Consider the following 24,789-nt stretch of genomic DNA (forward strand, 5'->3'; position numbering starts at 1 on the left):
ATAAGAATTCTGGGAAAACACACAGCTAAGACAGGAAGAGAAGGAAAAAGTGGGAAAAAAGCTAAACAAAGCTATGCGTGAATGGAATGATGGAAGAACGAGAGCCCTCACTGCCAGGCCAGCAGAGGCCCGGAGAAGACAGCAGGAGCCACTATGTGGGACTAACAGGGGACTTGCCACCCACCCCCATGCCACACAGACCCCCTTCCAGCCCTTCCCGAAGGATGACTGGGGGGTGAGCCCCGGCTCTCTGGTCTCAAGATGAACGTGTGTCCAGACAGGTACAGGAGCCTCTTTACCTCCTCGAGAACCATCCCACCCCATAGGAAAGCAAAGGACTGGCAGGAGAGGAGCGGACTGCAATGGAGGCAACACGATGTTCTGGCCACCATGACCTCTGAGCATGCAGAGGGTGGTATCCAATATCCCAAGAGTCTGTCCATCACTACACACCAAGGGAGAGACTTCAGCAAGCCCATTTTACAGAGAAGGTAATCAAGGCCCAAAGTGAGGGAATGCTCCCCTACCCCTCCTCTGACCTCTTCTGACTCTGGGACCTCAGCAGCTCCTGACAGGGGTCCTTCCCAGGGTGGTTCTTCCTCTTGCCTGCCATTGCTCCTGTCTCAGCCATGCCAGCACCTGCCCAGTCTCTGAAGTTCTGCCACACCTAGACTCCTGTCCCTAGAGATGGGCAGCACACAGCCATGCACTCCATAGGAGCCATCCTCTTGCTCACACAGGCTTGTCTCTATTTCACTACTCCTATTTTAGGGACAAGGGACTATGAATTGCTCAAGAGAGGAAGCTAAAGGGGACCAAGCTAGACTAGAACTCTGGTCCCATAGAAAATTTAGTGCAGTCAGCTCTGCCCCGGCTTCTAATGCAGAGGCCGTCCTTACTCTGAGCCCAGAGCTGTGGGTCCAGCCCATGTGTGCACCAGGTCCTACTCTGACCACTGGCACAGCCCAGTCTTCTGGCCCCCTAACCCAAAGACACCTAGGATTTCATTATCTTGCACCTGGTGCCCACCCTGCCCCCACCACCTAAATGCTCTGTCCAACTGCAGGAAAGTAGGGAGCATAGATTGGGAAGAGCAGGGCAGGGCCTGGGAGCAGGGGAAGGTTGGGAGAGACATCTGGATACCCGAGTGACAGAGGCAGAGGTACAGGGGACCCCGTGGGCATCTCCCTGTGACCAATAGGACCTAGAGTCTAAAATGAGGGCCTTCTCTGTGTTTGAAAAGTGAGAAAATTTGTGTGCTCCCTCCAGCTGGCCATTACCCAAGTCTGGGTGTCTCTTTCCTTTATATCCAACCCATTTTCATTTTATAAGAAAGAAAATCCTAGCCGGGCGGTGCTGGCGCACGCCTTTAATCCCAGCACTCGGGAGGCAGAGGCAAGCAGATCTCTGAGTTCCAGGACAACCAGGGCTACACATAGAAGCCCTATCTCAAAAAAAAAAAATATGGAAGGAAGGAAGAAAGAAAGAGAAAAGCCTAGTTTTAAAAGAGTCTTAGGGTGATCGTTACTATCAGTCTGACTCTGCCCAGCCCAGGAATCAAGAGGCAGACTTAGTGAAGTGGACTCTCAAGACAGCAGAGAGGAAAACTTATGCACACACACAATATCCTACCTCACACAGAAGCACCCACAACATGGAACAAATGGGTGCGACTGGCCACCAGAAACAGGAAGGTCAGCAATACTGCAGCTCTCTGGAGTCACTCAACTCCCCAGTCCCAAACCATCGGCAATCTCAGACCTGAGATGCTTAAAAAAAAAAAAAAAAAAATCGCCACTTCCCCAGATGATAAAAGCAAAAAAAAAAAAAAAAATCAGCTAAATCACCTCATCAGGGATAGCAGCCAGTGGTAAGGACACACAGAACTGGCCTCAGCTGCCCATGACATGAGGCTTTAGGTAGCAGGCAGGGCCACCGGTCCAGTCGCTGCCCCTAACTTCTCCCCACATCAAAATGAGCTTGCAGGAGACAGGAGGGGGCAATGAAGACCTTGTGGGGAGAGAGATCCTATATGGATGATCCTCCCATCCCTGACTCCCCGTGGAACCAAGCACCCACCTGCCGGTAGTGGCGTTCTGAGCACACCTTGCAAAGCCCATGGAAGCGGTTCATGGCTGCGGGTCCTGCCTCAGCTGCCTCCCCATGAAAACCCAGCTCTCCCCCCAGCAGCGGGAGCCTGCACTGCGCCCCGTCAGCCTGGCATGACCGCCCTGGGAAGCCCGCCCCACAGAAGAATGGCAGGAAATCACCTCTCACCTCCCCGAACCCTGTCTGCGCTGTGTGCCTCTGCAGATAAGCCCGAAGGCTTCCTGAAACCTCAGAATGACAAGGAAGAGGGAGAGTTTTATATTAAAATTCCTGTCAACTAGTTAGTATTCCTCAGGCCTGGCGGGGAGAGGGCGCCTTTGTTCTGGCTGCATTCTCTGCCCTGGGCCACTCTGTGAGTCCAGTGTTCTCACAAACACCCCTCACTGCCTGCTGGAGGGAAACTCAAGCAGAAAAAAAATACACGCTGTTCTGTAACAGCACACCTCCCTGCAAATCCCAGGGTCCCCAGGAACAAATCCAGTGGACTAACCCCGGGGGTGGGGGGGGCAATCTGGGATGCCCTAAGCACCGTACCCAAGTCAGGGAACACAAAACATCTGGAGACTGATGGGCACTCGGGAGCTACTTTTCATTCATAAAGTATGCTATGTAAAGAGACTAATGGCACACAGATGTGCAGTGTGTTATGTAGAGAGACTGAGGGCACACAGACGTGCAGGGTGTTCCGTAGAGAGACTGACGGCACACAGATGTGCAGTGTGCTATGTAGAGAAACTGACGGCTCCAGCCAAGTGCTCAGAAGCCACAGGTAGCAAGCTGCTACCATCTCTACAGGATGTCCCACAAGGGCTGAACCCAGGCTCTTTCCCATGCAGGTCTAACCACCCCAGAGTGTATGAGAGAAGGGATGAGCTCAGCCAATGAAGAGGTTTCCTAGACTGTAAGAGCGCCAGCAGCGTGCCAACATCACGTCTTCTCCACACGCTAGAGCATGTGTGCATGGCAGTGCACACCCTTTCCAGAGGCACTGTTTACCTCTTGCTGGCTGCGTGGCCACAGTGACATAACACCTGTGGATCTATATTTCCCCTTATCTGTAAGGTGGGGTAGTGACCACCACCTCGCAGGAGATGCTGAGAGTTAGAACACAACAGTGCCCAAGGAGAGAACTGTCCCTGGGAGCTGGATTTACCTTCTCGCTGTGTCACCTAACAGCTTCTCCGAAGAGACTGAAAAAACTTTGGACAGTTCTTCCAAATCCCTATATAGTGTTCCTCTCTAGATTCAAAGCTGGCAGGAAGCCAGAAACCCATAACTTTCAGGTTCAGAGTCATGGCTACTCCCCAGCCCCAGCAGGAGTACCCTATGAAGACGACACAGCCATGATTCTAGGAGAAACACAGGTTCTGGGGACCTGGGGGAAGGGAGAATTCTGCTACCAGAGATCCAGTCACCTGTGTTTCCTGGCTCTCTCCCACCCTTGCAAAGGCCATGGATAACTACATACAGGGCAACGGCACACCTTCCCAACGGCACACCTTAGCAAAGTCAAGAGTTCTCCTTTACAATGCATGACTTGCTGAGTTCCAAACACCAAATGTTGCCTTCTTCCACAGCCACTTCCTGAGTCAAGAGGCTGACAAAAAGGGGACCAGAGAACCATGCTCAGGTTCCACCAGCCCCAGCCAGGAGTGTCCCCCACCTACCTGGAGTTTCTCCCCACTCTCAGGGTCCCCATTTCCTGGCATTCTCAACAGCACATCTGAAAGGTGATAAAAGCCGAGTCAGAAAGTTCCCGCTGGCACGAGGGCCCATGCACAAGCCAGTCAGGGATGAGAGTGTCAGGGACACTCCTGGACTCCAGGACAGAAGGATGCCAAGGCTCAGAGCAAGCAGAGGCTCAGGAGCCAAGGCTGGGAAGGAAAAAAGCCCTGCCTGTAGAGGTGGAATCCTCAAAGTCAACAAGGTGTCACAGATGAGATAGAGCCTGGGACAGAGACACTTGGGGAGTAATGAAGTTCCTGTGGGTGAGGCAGGGGACTGATCTGTATGAAGGCAGGTGGCACAACTCTGAGAAAAGCCTATCATACAATAATGATGTCTTAGGCAGGGGTAGTCTGGGGTCCTATAGGCACCGGCAAAAAGTCCCAGACTCATGCTTCATTTATTAAGGGTCAGAGAGCATCAAGGGGCTTGTACACACACCTCTCAAGGGCCGGAGCCGCCGCCTAGCCACCTTGAGGTGCTTGGTCCGGCCCAGATCCTCCCCTAGCAGGTAATACCAGCCACTGATCTCCTGTCATGAAGAGAAGGAATGGTTAGACCAAAGAGGCAGAGGAAACAGGCCAAAGTACCACTAACCCCTCAAAAGCAGCAAAACAAACAAAACAAACAAAAATACCTGCAGCTGGACATCATCCCTCAACCACCCACACCAAGAAGCCTTTCCGAGGCTCTGGACAGAAGTGGTCCTCCCTTAGTCTCTTAACCCTAGAGAACAGCTAGAGACTTGCCTGCCTCCTGCCTCCAGCCAGGCTCTCGGACATACCTAATATTGACCCTGGTAAACAGTATGTGCTCATGAAATGTTTGTTTACAAAGCAAAAAGAAAGGAGTGAAGAGCAGCGCAGAGGTCACCAAAGCAGACACTCGAGACCTCTGTGCAGTCTCCATGAGAAGCACCTTCTCTCCATTCACACAGGAGACGGAAGTCAAGGCTGCAGCCAGGTGGTCCAAAGGACCTCCACACAGCCATCTCGTGACTTCTTTCCAGGACATAAAGCTAGGCGGCAGGGACACAAAACAGGCAACAAGGACATTTTCAAGGCGTGGAGAAGAAATGCACCCTCGCCTACTCAGAGCTTCCAGACTGGGGCTCACTGCAGTGCCTAGTAAGGACAGGCGAGGGACAGTGACCCAAAGGAAGGTTCCCATGAGCCCACGTTAAGAGGGATGCCATCAGTGCCCGTGCTGCCCCTTCCTGCACCCAGAAGACACATCCAGAGAACCTTTGTAGAGGGGTACCAGAGGTGCCCGTTCCCCTCACCCAGAGCAGGTTAGGAGTACTACATCCCAATTTGGGACTCAGACCCCTAGCCAGCCCAGTGACAACAGCAGCCTGTAATTTAAGTTATCAATGCCTGCCTCAGTGGGATACCATGTCACAGAAAGCAGCTCAACCCAAGCATTTCCAGGGCCAGCATGACTGTAGCAGTCAGGGCCTAAGTGGACTACGGCTCCAGAAGTTTCCTGTAAACTCACCTTGTCTGGAGTCAAAAGGGACCTCACCCCGAAGCTCATGCAGCCGAGGAGAGCGCGCTGCCTAGAAGAAGAGCAGAGAGTGAGTCTCCTGCTGTGTGTTCAAGGACGTCTTTGTAAAGATGTCCACAGAGTGCGAGCGGCTTCTGAGGGCACCTGAGCATCCTAGGCCTGGGCGGATGGTGCACTCTCCAACACCACAGAAGCTCAGGACTACCTGGAGTGCTTTAGCTGTTCTCGTGCTGGGTAGGTGCAGAGGGTGGTTCCCATCAGAGACCCTAAGCCACCACCTCAGCTGGGGACATGCAGTAAGAGGAAAGTTATGGTCCCTCGGTTCACATAGCCTTGTTTCACATCCAAAAAGGACCTAAGCAGTTCTCAGGAGGCTGGAGACCAAGTTCCACACATACCCAACACACAAAAGTTCCAGTGACTCACAATGATCCTGCTGTCAATGGGAAAGAAAGGCATGAACCAAGGTCAGGCTTCACACATTGCCAGACTAGGGTTCGGGGTAAAGTTTAAGCTGGGCTTCTTGGGCAACAGGAATTAAAGGTGCCTAGAGAATGTCCAACTATTAGGAACTTATTAACAGCTTTTAATAATGATGGCATTATTCAATGCTAATGAAATGCCAAAGCTTGCTATTGTCTGAGAAAAAGACCCATACAAAGCTGCAGTTTCATGGGAAACAGAACCACAAAAGACAAACAACAACTATGTCTGGTAGGTGGGATTGTTAGCAATTTTTTTTTCAGATCTTCACAGGAATAGTTGCTGCTTTTGTGATGGGATATAAATGCATTTTAAGTACCTCTATTGTACAGCGATTCCATTTCACATTGATACTTGAGCCTTTTGTGAGTTTTGGTTTTGTTTTGTTTTTCTTACCCTCTTCTCTTCCTACAGCTCCCAACTCAGATTCCTTTGTGGATTGGTTTATTTACTACCTAGGAACACCACACATATTTAGACTGGAGCATAACACACTGGCTGCCCTTTTCACTATCTGTAGGGCCCACATAGATGGAAGGCAAAGATGGAAGTAGGAAAAACTCCCTGCTGATGTGTCTCCCAGGATGCTGGTCTACAGGGACCAGGCCAGGAGGTGACTCTGAATAGCACTGCATCAAAGAGCTGCCCCAAAAGATGCCTGAGACTTGAGCTACAGAGTTCATGCCTAGATCCAAACCCAGTTAGCTCAAGGCAGCATCTGGGCATGGAGCCTGGAGAAAGCTCTACAGGGATTCTGCCAAGCACTCACCCATGGCCAAGCAGAGGTCAAGAATAAATACATATTGTTTGGATTCTCCAGAAAGGGTGGCAGCTTGCCACCTGATAGTTGTAAGCATAACAAAACTAGCTTCTCCCAGGCGGCCATGACAAGGGAGGGGCATGACGCAGCACTCAGGACTGGTCCTGGGCACTGCCGCCCGCCTTTCTATCCACAGCCTCAAGGCTGGGGCCTTGGAGTTCATCTAGCCATCTCTCCTCCTCCAGCTGAGGCTCATGGGCTCCTCCTCCTCCGTGAGCCCTCCTAGCATGAATAATCTGCTCAAGGAGAGTCATGCAGCCACCCTAATAAAAAATCCCTTCACACTCCTACCCCAGTGTTCTGGAAAGGGGCTAGAGTCACACTCGCAGGCTAGCCTGCCACAAGCAGCAGTCACCCAGATGGCTGTCACTGGAGGACAGCCTTTGCAGGCTCTACCCACGTGATCACTGGAGGACAGCCTTTGCAGGCTCTACCCACGTGATCACTGGAGGACAGCCTTTGCAGGCTCTACCCACGTGAGCCTAGCAAGTTTGTTTTCCTCATCAGCACGTTTGAGAGAGCCTTCCTTGGCTGGTAGTGAGGTGAGCACACTCTGCACTCATGTTGGCTATGCTGCCGATTTCCCCATCTCCTGGATGGGGCTTAGCTGTAATAAACACTGCCTCTCCCTTCTCTGCTGTAAGTGGAATTTTTATTCCCTGGTGCTTAGAGAATGCTAAATGGTTAATAGCCTCCCTTGAGCTTTGCTTCCTGCTAAGGGGCCTCCAGTGATTTCATGATCATTCAGGCAGAGTAAATTGTCACAATTAATGTCCACAAGCAGGAACCTCTCTCCGAGTGTTCTTCAATTAGCTCCTTCTGAAAGGCTGCTTTTGAAAGAACTGCTTATATAAGCAGCCTGGGTATTCGGCAGGGTACTAGTCAGTTTACCAACTTGAGCCCATGCTGGAGAAGACAGCAAATTCCCTCTGTGAAGAGGCTCTGGAACCACGCCTCGGTCACCGCTGACTGCCAAGGAAGGCTTCAGCTCCAGGCTTCTGTACCCAGCAAAGGCTTGACAAATGGGGGAATCCATCATGCCCATGGTTGACAGGCACTGTGCAAGGAGCCTCGTTATTAAGGAAACAAGAAAAACAGGCAGGAATTTAAATAGCAGTTCAAGACAGCCATACAGGGCCTGGCACAAGGTGGAGTGAGATTGACAGATGAACAGTGCAGGCTACAAACTGTAAAGGCGCACGAGGCAGTTGGGGCTGGAAGGCTTGTAGGAGCCCTAACGAGCAGAGCTAGAGAGAACGAGAGGAAGGGCTTTTCAGAGAGGGGACCGAGCACTGCAGAGGCTCAGAGTGACTCTACGGAGCACATGGCAGGCAGTGCTCGGCTTCCTGCACAACCAGACACATTATGGTTGTTGGGAAGGCACATTAATCTGCTCACTTATGAACCTTGAACCTTATGTATCACAGGGCTACATAATTTAATCTTTATTTCTAGTTTGATGCCTTAAATCAAATACACATTTTTCTATTCACTTTTTCCTTTGGGTTATGTAGCCATCACTAGTCAGAAGCTTTCTAATGTCAGGCCACTATACTTGGCAAAGAGATCCTGTTTGCAAAAGGGCTACTCCAGGGTGGTGCCTGCTACACAGCAAAACAGACCTTCCATATATGCAGCTACTGTTATCATAGAAAATTGCATTCTTTAATTATATATATCTTTTAAGAATTTATTAATATCCTTCTACAACAGTCTTTTACATTGATGAGTCAAATGTCTGTCTTTCGGAGGAACAATTAGATTTTTCTCCAAGATTGGTCTCTGGCTACAAGTTCGAAAAGTGCTTTAAGCGATATTAGAAGCTTTGGTTTGCCTTTCTGCTTGTTAACCACCAGGACGTCCGGTTTAGCTCTGTGCGCAAAGCGCCTGAAGAATTGGGGGAATTACTATTACCTGAGCGTGATTATGTCTTCATGGCTTTATAAATTGTTATATAAATACATATAAGTTATATATATATATATATATTACTGATAAGACATGAAATTGTGTGGAATTTGCTTGAAAACCATTCATTGGAGGAGGGGCGAGTGGGTGGGGCAGAGAGAAAGGTAATCAGCCACACGTTGATACATTGATAACAGAAGAATTGGGGTTCTGCATCTTGGGGGGGTGGTATCTGCCTTCTAGCTTTGCATATCTTTGAAAAGGTCTATAGTTTTGCTTTGTTTTAATTTAACAAGCTATTTTATGAAAGTAGCTAAATTTTTAATACTCACAGAACTTTGAACTTGAACAAAAAAAAGCCTTAGCAATGACTGCATTTTACGAACAAATAAACTGAGGCCCAGAGTGGGGAAAGGCTGGCCCACAGCGTCCCAGCCAGTGAGAGTGGTTCTCCTTCACAGGCCCACTGCTTCTCTTCAGCTCCTGTCGAAATGCTGACATGCGCTGGAATCAGCAGCTCCTGTGATCGGTGGTATATGTGCACGGGCGCACATATGTGCATAGACCACCATGCCAAGTGTCCTGCTCTACCAGCTCCACCTTATTCCCTCAGGACAAGGTCTCTCACTGAAGTTAGAGCTAGGCAAGCAACTAGGAAATCCCAACTCCCTGTGAGTCTTTGACGGCCACTGTGCGGGGGCTTGCGTGCTGCCATGCTTGGCCTCGGTGCTGGGGATTCAAACTCAGGTTCTCCTGACTGCACAGCAAGTGTTCTCCCCACTGAGCCATCTCCCCAGCCCCACCAGGACGTCTCTGTACAGCCTGTCCCTAGTAGGCTTCTATAGCCAGCTGGGAGGATCTTTCCTTCTTGGTGCCTACTACACGTTTGATTGGGTGTTCATACAAAGCTACACTACCTGTGCTGCAACATCTCAAGGTCGGAGGAACAAGACACTGACAGGGAAGGACAGTGGCTTTGGAGTAAGGCAGGCCAGCGCACTGGGATGTGACGATAAGCACAGACTTGCTTTCTGACTGCCTGGATCTGCAGCTGATTTTTTTCTGCATTCCAGGTGTGTTACTTTGGACAAGTTACATAACCTTTCTGTGCCTGTTTCCTCTCCCGTAAAAGAAGAGAGTGGGGATTAAATTAGATAAGGCATGCCATGGGCTTAATGTTCACATAGAAAAATGTTTGTTAAGAACCAGGCATTATATAACCTCAAGAGAAAGACAGCCATAATTCTCACCCGTCCAAACCCGTGTTAAATGAGATACAGTGTGGAAAATGCTTTGTAACAGAGAACAGTCCAGCAAGCTCGCCTCCCACCTTCCATGGTTGTCTTTCACATTGATAAACTGTAAGTCTGTCCTTCAGAGAAACACAATTTAATTTGGGAGCATTTGGCAGTGCCTGTGTTTCCTGTATTTGCTGTCTGTCTGCTCAGCTCAGAGACCTCTTCTGGTCAGTAAAGAAGAGCCGGCTGAGAAAAACAGCAACATGGTCCTGACAACCTCCGTGGAGCCATCTGCTCCGCAGGCAGGCCTGCCTGGGCCTGCCCCCAGCCCTCTTGAGCTTAGGACTGCAATTCTGATCACGAGGCTGGCTGTGTTTTATTTAATAAAGAATCTCACTTTCCCAAAATAGGCAACTAGTAGAGACAGTGCCCTGATCAGGCGGCCTCGCTAGGGCTGACTCACGTTCCCCAGCCTCACTTTCTCTTCCAAAATGTGACCCGTACTGCCGGCTCCTCTTGCAGCCCTGCCTGCTTCCCAGGAAGGCTTGGCTCCAGCCCTCAGCTCCACCAGGAGCTTGCTGACAATGTCCCTCTGCTTCTCTGACACTCAGTGTGTCCTGGGCGGTGCATCTCAGCCATTTCGTACATGCACCACCAGCAGACAGCAGCATCTCCCCTTGCCCTTCACACACTGTTGGTGACACCCCTTCCTCCTGCCTTCACGGCTGACTACTATGATCAAATACTGTTCCCATCAATTCTCTTTCACCTAGTCCTACCCAAAACCTTCCCAAACCTTAAATCTACAGCATATATACCTGTCACTCTCTCATCAGTGTCCCAAACACCTCGCTGGCTTCATCAGCTTACCACGGGGCCTGTCTAAGAGTAGACCTCCAGGTTCTGCTAGTGGAAATGTGGGTCAGCCATCTAGTGTAGTGCCTGGGAACCTGTATTCTATGCAGGTACCCTGGGAGACTCTGATGTCCAGCCAGGACCAGAGACCACCGGCACTAAAGAGGAACACCCTTCTCTAGAGGACCTATGGATCCAGCTGGCTGGATCTACACCACCTCCATCTCAGCTCTGCTGAAGGACTGCTTTACCCTGACCCTCCCCCAAACAATGGGGAGTCCTTACACATGGCCTTGCTCCACAAACCCACCCTTTCCACTCTGTCCTTTTGGGCTAGGAGGCAACATGCTAACAGGACGGAATTAGATCCAACTGTCTGTCTTCTCTTGCCAGCTCTACTGTCCACTGTTTGGGTGACCTGGGCAAGGGCTGATCCTCCTGAGCCTTGGTCACCTCTTCTGGAAGCTTAGCACAAACCACACAAATGAGATAATGCATTCTTAGCCAGACTCAGCTCAGCACCCCACTAGTGAGGTGCCTGAGTGCCTGTTAACAGTGTGACCCTCCTTCCCCAGCCACCTCCTCACGCCTGTCACTGCACCTCCAGAGAGCAGCAGGAGGGCTCAGCACCTGGAACATGGCAGAGGGATGGACAGACGACAAAATGGGTGGACCGAGTGGGTACCACCATGAGCGTCACTCTGTGGTGAAAAGTGGGTTACATTAGAACAAACACTCTTCATTCTCAAAGAGCACAGTAGCGCTGGGTGGTGGTGGCACCTGCACCTTTAATCCCAGCCCGTGGGAGGCAGAGGCAGGCAGATCTCTGTGAGTTTGCGGCCAGCCTGGTCTGTAGAACAAGTTCCAAGACTGGCTCCATAGCTACTGAGAAATAAATCCTGTCTCAAAAAACAAAAACAAAACAAAAGTGGGCATAGTAGCTAATGGAATTTATGTTACCAAGAAGAATTCAGGAGTTTGGGCTGTAGTTCAATGGGAGAACATTTGCCTGGTATGTGCAAGGCCCTGGGTTCACTCCCCAACATGGTGCATACACAAAAAGCATTTCCAAGTCTAGGCTGGAGAACTGAGCTGATTTTTATTCACCCGGGCCCCTTTTCAGTTCAGCTCTATTCTTGGCTTGCTGAACAAGTAAGTGTTCCTGGCAAGCAGGTCTCCCAGCTTCAAATTTTGCCTTTGTGAAGTGAGCCCCATGCTGCTCCTGCCCAGCTGGCCTTGGCAGACAAATGCTAGCACTGGCTTTCCTTAGCAGCCAACCCTCACGCCTGCCCACTGCACCCCACCCCACGTTGTAACATCACTTTCTGCTTCCTCACACCATGCCCGTCCCAGAATGCCCCTTCCTTTTCTCCTTGTCTTGCTCTCTGCCTGGCTCTTCCCATGAAGCCCTCCCAGTCACCTTTCCCAGGAAGCCCTCCCGGTCACCTTCCCACACACTCTCTCGCTCTCATCCGCCCTATTCTAGGTTGTGAGGTCAGTATTCACGGAGCATGTATGCACTGGACAGTGGTGACTCAGAGCAAAGTAAGCCCGATGGAACTGGGTTAAGGATATGCTGTCATGGTGATTTACCTCCAGACAATGCCTAACGTCCCTTCCTGGGGCAGTGGACACCTTCAGAGCAGAGTCAAGGTGATGGTAGTTGGCATGCATCCCTGGGGATTTAAACTCTGCCTTGTTGCCACCAAGAGCTCAGCAAATGTTCTCTGACAATGTGTCCTGGCCTCCCCTTCATCATTACTTCCATGTGATAGGGCCTGGGGCGGTGCAGCCTCTGCAACTCCACTTATAAAGGCATTTATCCCCTCCTGCACGCTGCCACCCCAGTCCAGCTCAGCAGGTCTCCTTACCTGGTCTCACTGGCCCTGTTCCACACCGTCACCAGAAGACGTTTCTGATCACCCTCCTCTGGGACAGGCCTAGGAAGCAAAGCAGACGGTCAGAGCGTTAGGAGGGCCCAGCTCACAGAGCTAGGCATGACTGCAACAGCTGAGAAGAAATCTACAACTGGCTAAATATAGTGTGGGAGAGGGGGCCTCACGCATGTACGAGGGTGGCGACTACACGGTTAAGAACAGAAGGAAGGCTGGGACGCGCCATTATAAAGCAATCCTGTGTTGTAAGCACACGCAGAGATGCGTGCCCACGTGAACGAAGGGATCCTATAGGAAATACTGCGAAGCATATCTGCACGAGTAGGGGTCTGACTAGTTTCTCTTTTCTTCTTTTTGTTCACCCATATAGTCTAAGTTTTGCATCATATGCAAAATTATGTCATAAAGTGCGAGAAAACCAAAATATTATGATTCATTCTCACTAACAGGAAAAGATTAAATGTCCACGACCTTCCCATTGGCCCCTGAGTGCCCAGAGATGGGGGAAAGAAATAATAGTAATAACAACAACAGCAGCTCCCACTCCTATGGGAGTCCCCAGCTCCCCTGGCAGGAACTATTATTAACTCCATTCTACAAACGAGGAAGCCAGGGCTCAGGAAGGTTAATGAGCTTAAATAAAAAGGGAGGGGCGGGATGAGCAGGTGATACCACTCCCTTCTGTTGAAGGTGAAAACTTGGCCAGAGGCACAGGAGGAAACTGGCTACTCTTGGGGAAGGAGGGCCAGCCCTGGTGACTGTTGTCAGGAAAGCCAGCCAAGGGATGTTATTGCTGCTCGCCTTGCTGCTGGGCCCAGGCCAGGGATACAAGGACACCGGGAAGAGAAAACAAAGGCATCCTTCAGAAGCTGCTGTTTCTCTGCTTAGATCTGTATCTAGATCTGGCAAACAGAGGCTGCCCCAGACAAAACCTCCCCACCTGCCTCTCCCCTCAGGGGCTGGCCCAGCTGCCCCCGACTCTTACAAGAAGAAGTGCTCGTGGAAAGCTGGGTCTCTGCAGTCCGGGATGGTCTGTGTCTTCCGACAGCACTGCTGGGTGTCTTCGGGGATCAAGGAGATCTTGAATAGAGAAAGTAAAAACATTAGGCCACATCTTCACCTAAGCCTTGCAGCTAGCTCTGCATGACCCCAAACTAAAAGCTTCCTAAGGCTCTTCAAAGCAGCCTGTGAAGAGGACAGAACAGAGTGTCCATCACAAACAAGTGACCTGGGGCCAGTGGGATGGTCACCACGACAGGGAGCCATAGTGTGGTACCAAGAAGGCAGTGACAGGTCCCTGGAATAGAGTGCAGCTGTTATCGTCTCTATTCTTGCTTCAACCAGGAAGGTTTCCCCAAAGGCCTCCTCCCTTCTAAGTCCCCAGGAGCCCCTGGACATTCTGTTCCCTCCCTAGGAAGCTCCAAGGCCATGTGTTCACTACAGGAGTCCTCTTCCCCTGCCTTGGGTGTGCAGCCTATGTCTGTCAAGTCTTTCTCCAGTTCTAGGCAGGAAAGACTTCAGGAAGTAAAGGGGAGAGAGCATCAGGCCTGCACCTGGCTTCTTGGCTGCTGCACTCTAGGCTGTCCCTGGCCTTTGACTTCCTGTAACCTTCACCCCTGTGGTCCTCTGCAGTCACTGCAAGGCTCTAACCCAGAAAGATCTTGCAGCCCTCAGAGATACCCCTTCCACCCTCCTGCCCAAGCCTGACTGTTTTGCCTCAGTTTGGTGGGGAAGGCTGCTGTCCACAAAAAAGCTTGTGTGTTGGTCAGCAGCATGGCCATAGTGACCACTACGTAGATCACCAAGATCACTCTTAAGAGTCTAACTCTTGCCCAAAGCCCTAGGAAACAAGTCAGCCAAAAGGCAAGGGTCTAGGTCAGCACAGTCTCATAAATGACCAGAGGCCCAGTGAATGAGGCCCCAAACCCACAGGTGGGACTGGACCTTGAGACTCTGCTCAGGGCCATGGTTCCTCAGTACCCCACACCAGCCTCCAGTCCCAGCAGATACCTTCACATAGGGATCACAAATGCCAGGCTCGTGGCTCATCAGGCCTTTGCCTTCCATAACTGAAAAAAATTGAAAGGTTAGGGTGAGTGAGCAGGGATCTATACACAGCACACGCATATACTCACTAATTGAAGGCTATGAAGATGCACGGTATACCTGTGGGCAGCAGAACTCTGACCCTGAATCCAGCTCTCTTGGTTGACCTGCTCACTAGTGGTTGTTACTCTTTGCCTGGTGTATTGCCACTCTCCCACCCTCATGATGCCACAGCCTGGAGTACATTCCATTCCCCAAGTCTTACAGCCAGAGAGGAACCTACAATGTATTCAGTCCAAGCCATCGTTGAGTTGGGGAATTGCGGCAGCCAGGAGGACCCAAAGATATAGGAATTACATAATCTTGTGCAGAATCACAGAGTAATGAAAATGGCAGTCAGATTAGAACCTACGTCTCTTGACTCCCAGTCCTTCCGAGGCAGTCTCCAGGAATGGAAGCCCAATCTTCCTGGGCACTGTGCTATGCATTGGGCAGTGTCACAAATGGTCAAAAGCTCACAGTCCAAAGGCAGGCAAGCAGTACACGAAGCCAGGTGCACCATTCTCTCACCATGTGTACCAGAGTAAGCAACTTCGGCTTCCTCAAACTGCATGCTACGTTTCTCTAAGAGCTGGTGATGCTATGTACTCACATGACACTTATACTTTTAAAATAAGATTTCTAAAGTGCTCAGTAGGCTGCCTGGCCAATAAGAAAGCATTCTACAAAACGTTTGCTGGATGAAAGAATGAGTAAGGGCCGGGCTGTGACTCAGTAGTGTGTTTGCTTAGTAGGTATAGGCACCTGATTCAATCTCCAGCACTATCAACAAAACAGAAATAATAATAATAATAAAGATAGATAGATGGATAGATAGATAGATAGATAGATAGATAGGAAGAATGGGTTAAAAGGTCACCCCAAAGGTAAGAATGGCTCTCTTGCCTGAATTCCACAGCAATCGGTCTAACAGAACCTTTATCTCTTGTTTTCTTTTGTGTTTGGTTTGGTCAGCCCTGGGTTTGGCTCACATAAAGCCCCAGTAGTCTGGGGCATGAGGCCTGGGAAGCCAGGCTGGAAGGGATGAAGAGCTAAGGCTGGGGGAAAGCCAAAGCAAACTACACAGTACAAATGGGATGGCAGGGGCCAAGATGCATTTTGCAAAAACTGTTTGCACAGCTGGAGAAAGACCCTAGCAGTCCCGGAACACCCCTCTTTTGGTCCTTGGGAACTTCACATTGGGCCCCTTAAGGCCAGGAGCAAAGGACCTCAGGTGCCTGCTGATCTCTGTTCTGTATCCTAGCTACTGTTACCTGAATGTATATTCCTCCCCTCTAGGGTGTGGCTTTCCTGGTAACCTTCTGGGTCTTCCTGACTACTAATGGCAGTAGGTAGCCCTGACCACACCCTTACTGTACTCCTATCATGGAGGAGAGACCAAACTCACGGTGGCACAGTATGGCCAGGCTATGATGAGGACCCAAAACAGGGAGAAAAAAAAGCCCCTGGACATGGGTAAGGACAAGGGGTCACTCCTGGGGACCAGGGCAGAAATCTAGCCTTCTTTCCTGAGGCTCGCTGATGTCCTGGGTAGGTAGGCATAGTTCTTGCAAAATCAGAGGAAGGAAAGGTTCATTTTAGGAGGGAGTTCAACAAAAGGGAAAGATTATTGTAGACACAGGAATCATAGTTCACATGCCAAGACAGAGAACACTGACAAGCAGGAGTGGGGCGCGCCGCACACAGAATAAGGATGCAGAGTATCTTGCACAGCCAGAGACAGAAAGCCTAGAGAGACAGGTACAGCCTTCCAAGTATGCTGAAGAGCTCAGACATTGAGGGCCACAACAGGAGCTTGGCAATACTCAGACACTGGGTAGAAGGAAGGACAACAGGATTGAGTGGGCAAGCCAAGTGCTCCCTGGCAACCACAGCACCACTTAGACACAGAGAAGGACTTCTGTCTGGTGTCCACAGCGCCAAGCACAGTGGCAATGCTCAGACACTAATTCAGAAGTTGATAGCTTTCCATGGTATCTTTACCAGCCACCTCTACTGCGTGCTGGCTGCTTTACCATAATAACCCGTTTAATCCTTGAAACAACCCATGAGTGAGATGGTTGCTATTGCCAGCACTGTGTGAGGGAAAACTGACTCAGATTCCAGGGCCGTGGCTCCAGAGGCTGTGACCTTAACCATAGCACTGTGCTGCCCACCGTTGCAGGATAAACAAAACAATGAAGACTTACAAAGAAAGACAGCAGGGAAGCTAGGACAAGTTTTTCACTGCTGCGTCTGGCCCAAGGATAACTCTGAGATGTCTAGAGACAGCTGCAGCCTGCTGAGGATGCAGGCCTAGTCAACAAACTCCAGATTTCAGAGTGAGGACAGGCGCTGGGGTCTAGAGAAAGTGTCCCAAATGAGCACCCACTTTGTCAAGGGACAAATGGCAGAATGCTATAGGAAAAGAAAAGATACCATAGTGACACCACGCCCTGTCCAGCTCCAGGCAGGAAGGAACCACGCCTCTCCTCCCTTGGTGAGCCTGCATAGTCATACTCACTGTGCAGTAGCAGAACCCGGTCCTGGGCATCAATGGACAGCTTCAGCTGACCTAAGAAACAAGAAAAGAAACACCTTTCCCTCGGCTCCTTCAACAGTGCTCGTGTGAGGCCGTCTAAAGATGTGCAGAATCTCTGCATGGAAGGGGCCTCCTTTCCCCATCAGGAGTGACTTCTGGAGTGGATCAAGTCTGGTGGATGACATTCTGATGATGGGAAACTCACCCTTGCACAGGGAGGCAGCCCAGGAAGAGAGTGGACAGTGGTTTATATTGGCAAATGGGTAGGATACAAGACACCGATATACTCTCTGCCACAAGGAGGGCCAATTGTCTACACTGGAGTGTTATATATGTATCCTTCAGCCAGACGCCTGCCTATCAGAGACAAACCACCCATATATGCACACAGGCTGCTGAAGAAAACATGGAAACTTGAGGTGCTGCCCGTAAAATCATCTACAGCTGTCCTGGGAGTGGTGTGGACTGCTTCTATGTGACCTGGCATGGAGTATTATTGACAAGGGGTTTTGTTCTAATTTTTTAGATTACGTGCGTTGAATATTTTGCCTGCATGCATATCTGTGCTTCTTGTGCACGTCTTGTGGCCCAAAGGTCAGAAAAGGACATCTGAACTCCTGGAACTGGAGTTAGGGATGGTTGTGAGACACCATGTGGGTGCTGGGAACTGAACCCATGTCCTCTGAGCAGCAAGTGCTCTTGACCAATGAACCATCACTCCAGCCCAATAAGGTTTTAAAGGGGACAAACTGCAGAGCAAAGCACCAAGTATGTGTACATACACACTAAAAAAGGACACCAAACTAAAAACAGAATTGCCTGGAGGAGTTGGAGGGAAGTTAAGAATTCCAATTTATGTTGTTTCTGACTCTTATTTTTTAACAATATAAATGTATCCATGAACAACATTTTTTAATTGTTTTTATTGAGCTATGTATTTCTCCTCTCCCCTCCCTTCCTCTCCCCTCCCCTTCAACCCTCTACCATGGTCCCCATGCTCCCAATTTACTCAGGAGATCTTGTCTTTTTCTACTTCCCATGTAGATTAGATCCATGTATGTCTCTCTTAGGGTCATTGTTGTATTCTAGATTCTCTGGGATTGTGATTTGTAGGCTGATCTTCTTCGCTTTATGTCTAAAGGCCACTTGTGAGTGAGTACATGGGATATTTGTCTTTCTGGGTCTGGGTTGCCTCCCTTAATATGATGCTTTCTAGATCCATCCATTTGCCTGCAAATTTCAAGATGTCATTATTTTTTCTGTTGTGTATACTCCATTGTGTAAATGTACCACATTTTCCTTATTCATTCTTTAGTCAAGGGGCATTTAGGTTGTTTCCAGGTTCTGGCTATGATAAATAAAGCTGCGATGAACATAGTTGAGCACATGTCCTTGTGGCACGATTGAGCATCCTTTGGATATAGACCCAAAAGTGGTATTACTGGGTCATGAGGAAGGTTGTTTCCTAATTTTCTAAGAAATCGCCACACTGACATCCAAAGGGGCTGTACCAGCTTGCATTCCCACCAGCAATGGAGGAGTGGAACAATAACATTCTTATAACTAAGATTACAACACTCAGGAGGTAAAGGCGGGAGGATCTCTAGTTCAAGGCAAGCGTGGTAACATAGCAAGATCCCCCTTCCTCTCTCTCTTTCTCTCTCTCACACACACAAAGGCCCACATAGCTCAGTGCTAGAGTGTTCGCCTAGCATACATGGAAGGCCCTGGGTTTAATTTTCAGCACCACAAAGAGAGATAGATGAATATCAAAGAGTGGAGGAAAGATGATGGTGGACCTCAGATGGTGAGCAGGTGAAGAATGGAGACTCTAGTGGGGTGGTTGTTTGTGTCTGGCTTCTCCCATTTCTATTTAAGTAAAGGAAAACTAAAATGATGTTTCAGGTTACTATGGAGAAATAGCTCATTGGGTAAAGCACTTATATCCAAGGGTGAGGACTTGAGGTCAGACCCCCCAACCCAGAACCCACATAAAGCCACAGGAGTGCGTCAGTAACCACCATGTTCCTATGGGCGATCGGAGATCAGACCCCCAACCCAGAACCCACATAAAGCCACAGGAGTGCGTCAGTAACCACCATGTTCCTATGGGAGATCGGAGGTCAGACCCCCAACCCAGAACCCACATAAAGCCACAGGAGTGCCTCAGTAACCACCATGTTCCTATGGGAGATCGGAGGTCAGACCCCCAACCCAGAACCCACATAAAGCCACAGGAGTGCGTCAGTAACCACCATGTTCCTATGGGAGATCGGAGGTCAGACCCCGAACCCAGAACCCACATAAAGCCACAGGAATGCATCAGTAACCAATCCTCAGAAGCCTGAGGGCCGACTAAGCTTGTGTATGCCCTAGGAGACAACAAATGTCTTAGTTAGGATTGCCATTACTGTGATGAGACACCATGGCTGAAAGCACCTTCTTGGGGAAAGGGTTTATCTGGCTTACACCTCACAGAGTAGTCCATCATCGAAGGTTTTCAGAGCAGGACTCTGGAGGCAGTAGCTGATATGGAGGGGTGCTGCTTGCTTGGTTCCCATGGCTTGCTCAGCCTGCTTTCTTATAGAGCTCAGGAAAACCAAGCCAGGGGTGGCCCCACCCACAATGGGCTGTCCCTTCCCTATCAATCATTAATTAAGAAAATGCCCTACAAGATTGCCTGCAGCCCAGTGCCTTACAAGGGCATTTTCTCACTTGAGGTTCCCTCCTCTCAGGTGACTACAGCTGTGTCAAGTTGACCTAAAACTAGCCAGCACAACAAGCAAAGTGCAATCAAGGACCAACATCCAAGGCTGTCTTTGGACCTCTACATGTGTGTCTTGGCACATTTACTCCCAGAGTCCTTCATCCATTCCTCGGGCACAGTGAGATATTCTGTCACTATCCCAGCTGTCCATCTCTGTGTGTATCCTCTGTGTGGGCTGGTGCCTGAGGCTTGGGCTTCATTACTGACTAGAAGACAAGCAAGTAGTCTTTAGATAACAAAGAGAAGCAAGTTCCAACCACAGTAACCCGGAACGCCTTGATCCTCACATGTTACAACCCACAAGCTAATCAGACTCCAGCTTTCTTCCCATCAGAATTCTTTCTTCTCGCCTGACCAGGACACAGGCCTCAGAAGCCCAGGAGGTCCATTCTAGTTCCAGGCCCACAGCCCACTTCTCTCCCAGGACTACAGTGTCCATGGCTAATGACGGCTGTGATCATACGATCCTGGAGGGTGATGAGGTCCTGGCATCAAAGGATGCCTGGGAACCTGCAGGACAATTATCTCATGGTCTCTGAAATTGCTCCTCTCAGGCTCCCCAGTGCCTAGAAATCTGCTCAGCTCCGGTGCCTGCTCCAGGGTGGGAGAGGAGAGGAGCGTTTGAAACAGATGTGGCCAGCAGGCATGGGTCAGGTCTCACCAGCCCAGTAGCAACTAGGTTTAGCATGAAATGTTGTTTGTTTGTTTGTTTCTGAAACCACTGCCAGGGCAAAGTTATCTCTAGCCCAAATATGTTCCAATTTGCAAAGCCCTTAGAATTGCTACACTAATCAAAACCTACCAATAGCCCTTCCCAGAAATTAAGACATATCCCCATACACAAATAGGCCATCCGTTCTATTGGGAAAACATGACAGAGGGCAGATCTGAACACACAGGTTTCTGTCTGTAGCAGGTGCCCAACCTAGTAGATTGGACAGGTGTACAGGTCAGTTCCAAAGCTGGACCTGAAGTAGAAAATGGGCCTATGTGAGTGATTCTCAACCTTCCTGATGCTCTGATCCTCTAATATGGTTTCTCATGATGTGGTGACCCCTAATCATAAAAATATTTTCATTGCTACTTCATAACTGTATTTTGCTGTTGGGGGGGGGGGGGTCGAGACCCAAATATTGAAAACCACTGTCTAGGTCAAAGATTGGCTCAGAGTTCTGATGAGTCTATAAAATCAGCCAAGGGTGTGTACTCAAAGAGGGCCTAAGGGCCTTTTCCATTGTAGTGGCAAAGACCAAGCCAAAGAGCCTGCTTCCAGACTCCTGATCAGGCCACCTAGACCCATGGATGAGGATTAGATCAAGAACAGGCCATACTTGCCTCCCCCGCCTTTCCCATCAGCCTCCTCTAGCAAATGTCCAGCATTCAGGGATCCTGAAGTCACATTGTTACTGTAGCTGGTGTAGACAGTAACTTGGACCAAGAGGACCCAGGGTAACATAGAGCCAGGACTGAAGGCCAAACCTTGGCCCAACTCAGCATCTTTCCTGTGCAGCAGTCTGTTAGAACCCAGAGCCCCCCGCGGTACCTCCTCCACCATCACAGGACAAAGTGCCACAGCTTCACTCAAGAAGCCAAAGGAAGGGGAACAGGCGGTGGTGGCATACCCTTTAATCCTAGCACTTGGGAGGCAGAGGTAGAGGATCTCTGAGTTCCAAGACAGCTGGTCTACATGGTGAGTTCCGGGATAGACATGGGTACATATAGAGACCCTGTCTCAAAAAAAAGACTAAAGAAATGAAAACAAGAAAGCAAGGGAGTGTAGGCTAGAGGGGTGAGCAGGCAGAAGCGCCTGAGTCTGATACCCAGGACTGACAGTAGAAGAAAAGAGCAGACCTCCACATAGCACCCTCTGACTGTCATACCCATGCCTGCCACCCACACCCACGCTCGCATGCACAACAACAACAATACATAAAAACTAATTTAAAATGAAGGAAGCCGAAAGACCACCAAGGAGCTGGGAGATTTAAAAAAAAAAATCTAAAAGAAATGAACCACTGGTGAAAGAGAAGACAGGATGAACCCTGAGTCTTTGGCTGAATTGAAAACAAGCAAGATATGGCCCCTCCTTCATTTTTGTACTTTGCAATCGTCCTGCTTCCCCCTCTGCTGGGAGAGTTCTGGGGGCCTGAAGTCACCCCTCAGGGCTGTAAGCACATGGGTAGGCTCATATCGGAAAGGACGGTCACCCAGGACTGCAGATGTCCATCTCTTCTTCCTGGTAATGGGTGCTCAAAGAACCTATAAGGATTTATCCGGGACCCAGCACCCAGACCCAAAGCAAGAACAGACAGGACCCCGGTAGGCCGGGGATGATGCTAAAGGAGGAACCTTAAAGTGTGGAGAGGGCAGCAACCTCCAGTTCTAGCACAGGTCTGAGGGTACAGGCTCACTGTACACTGTGCAATGAAAGTGGCCAAAGAAATTCTGTCCTGCAAGCTTTGCACCCAGGAGATCACAGGAAGACAAATTCTCAGCACAGAGCTCAGAGACAGACTCAGAAGATAGCAAGATATGGGTTGTACCCCCTTCCTGGACTCCAGGGTCAACAGACACATGTCCTCAAGAAAGTCCCTGCCACTCTGGGGTATGTCAAGAATACATCTAGAAAGTTCACATAAAGTAACAGTCACCCTAAAACAATTTACCCCCCAAAACCACTGCTCACCTAAGAACTGTTATACAGAGCTGGAGAGATCGGTCACATAAGCACGAGGACCTCAGGTCCCAAGCCCTCCCATTAAAAGGTGGGGGGATTTAACTCAGTAGGAAGAGTAACAGGCCCTGGGTTCAGTCCTCAGCTCCTGGAATGGAGAGGTAATGATTTAGAGGGTGCATGACAGGTGGGCATGTAGGCATGCATCTGTAACCACAGTACTAGAGAGACAGGGGGATCTCTGGTGATTTGTCTGGCCAGCCTAGACAAATCATTGAGCCTCAGGTTTAGTGGAAGACCCGGGGTCAAAGTAACAAGTGCAGTTATAATAACAGCAATAACGATGCCTGAGGAGGCCTTCTGATCTCCCCACATCCATGCACTCCTGTACACAAGACAGCAGCAGATACACAATACATACACGCACACACGGGGGGGCAGGGAACTAGCACATATTCTATCACACGATGTCAGTGTACACAGAATCCAGCCAACGACTGACATTCACAGAGTCGCCCTCCAGTTTTCAGGATGGTTGGAAGGAGCCTTGCCAGCCCTAGTTCCCTGCCTATGTCAGCCATCTGATCCAAACTCCGAGAGAACGAGCATGTTACCCAGCTGTGCTCTCAGTCTTCTGGTAAACAGCAGGCAGTTTATCACACACAGCTCCTGGTCCCTAACCCTGGAGAATGCTCCTGTCTGCTGGATTGAGCTTCATTCTCAGTTGCCCTCTTGCCCCAGACCTTGCCAAATAATTATTCTCTTTCTACTTCAGTGGATTTGCCTGTTCTGACAGCTCATATAAATGGAATCTTACACTGTGCTCTGGGACTGGTTTCCTTTCTCTTGCTATAATGGTCCCAAGATTTATATATGTTGTAATAGGCATCAATACTTTATTCCTTTTTATGTCCCAATAATATTCCACTGCATAGATAAACCACATTTTCTTTATCCTTTCATTTTACACTAAGTGTTTGGGTTAGTTCCATTTTGAAGTTACTGTAAGTATTATTACCAGGAGCATTTATATACTAGTTTTTTTGTGTCCAACATACAAGTTCACACATATTCACAAGCACATTTCCATTCCTCTTAGACATATAGCGTGGGGTGAATTTGCTAGGTCAAATGTTAACTCCATCTTTAACTTTTTGAAAACTGCCAGACTGACTCTCTTCCCAACTGGCCGAGTTGTGTACATTCCTACTAACCACATACAGACATTCAAATGTCCCCTCATCATCTCATTTATTATTTCTCTCTTTAATTATAGCTCAATTTTCCTCATTGTGGGGCTGTTCATTGGTTCCTTGTTTCATTGTCCCATTGTTTTTTGTTTGCTTATTTTGACTTGTTTGGCTTTAAGGTTTGGGAAATTTAGTTTACTTATCTTTTGGTATTAGACATCAAAGCCTGGGACTCACTACATGCCAGGCAGTCGCTTACCACTGGGATACATCCCAAGTCCTTTTACTTTGTATTGGGGAACAAGGTCTCGTCAAATTGCCCTCGCTAGGTTTGAATGCATTCTGTAGCTCAGACGGGTCTTGAGCTTGCTTCCAAGTAGCTCCAGCTCTCACTGGCTTTGATTGGCACCTCTCGAACAGCTTAACACCATTGAGCAATTTTTCTCATGCTGTTCACTGTTAGTATATCAACTTTGTAGTATATCAGCTTTGGAAAAATGCTTATCCAAATCCCTTTTTCATGATAATAAATATCAAGAATATACAAAGAATTGAAAAAATAAATACCAAAAAAATATCCTGCCAGTCAATAAATGGGCTAGTGAAGTGAACTGAGAGTTCTCTAAAGAAGAAATACAAATGACCCATAAATATTTTTCAAAGTTTACAACATATATAGCCATCACAGAAAGGCAAATTAAAATTATTTTAGTATTCCAATTCACCACAGGTACAATGGTTATCAAGAAAACAAAGGACCAGCCTTGAACAAGACCATTTCTAAGGCTGACAGAATATTGCAGAGAAGAAGACAGAAAGAAAGAAAGAAAGAAAGAAAGAAAGAAAGAAAGAAAGAGCGAGCCAGGAGACAGGGAGGAGGCCTGTGAAATGTCAGCCTCTGGTCCTGAACACACAATAGCTGTGGATGCCTGCCCCAGAGCTACACAGAGCGAGCCACTCAACAGTCTGGCATGAGACACACAGGAGAAGAC

General features: G+C 49.1%; 1 protein-coding gene across 5 annotated transcripts in view; it reads right to left on the reverse strand.

Annotated features, from left to right (window-relative positions):
- The window catches only part of Rgs3 (regulator of G protein signaling 3), a 130,640-nt gene that overhangs the window by 81,530 nt on the left and 24,321 nt on the right, over window positions 1-24,789 (reverse strand). For 3 of the 5 annotated variants that reach the window (XM_041632375.1, XM_041632373.1, XM_041632377.1), the window contains exons 2-8: window positions 17,149-17,199; window positions 14,550-14,608; window positions 13,525-13,619; window positions 12,516-12,584; window positions 5,332-5,392; window positions 4,276-4,366; window positions 3,777-3,832 (exon numbers count right to left, since the gene is read on the reverse strand). In XM_041632375.1, the coding sequence (XP_041488309.1) occupies window positions 3,777-3,832; window positions 4,276-4,366; window positions 5,332-5,392; window positions 12,516-12,584; window positions 13,525-13,619; window positions 14,550-14,608; window positions 17,149-17,199 (482 nt within the window). Of the gene's footprint in view, window positions 1-2,079; window positions 2,196-3,776; window positions 3,833-4,275; window positions 4,367-5,331; window positions 5,393-12,515; window positions 12,585-13,524; window positions 13,620-14,549; window positions 14,609-17,148; window positions 17,200-24,789 lie in introns of those variants that run through there. The other 2 variants (XM_041632376.1, XM_041632383.1) reach the window with 1 other exon arrangement.

The sequence above is a fragment of the Microtus oregoni genome, unplaced genomic scaffold (assembly GCF_018167655.1).
Source record: "Microtus oregoni isolate MIOR12 unplaced genomic scaffold, Mior012 000041F_ref0000270, whole genome shotgun sequence".
NCBI classification, from domain to species: domain Eukaryota; kingdom Metazoa; phylum Chordata; class Mammalia; order Rodentia; family Cricetidae; genus Microtus; species Microtus oregoni.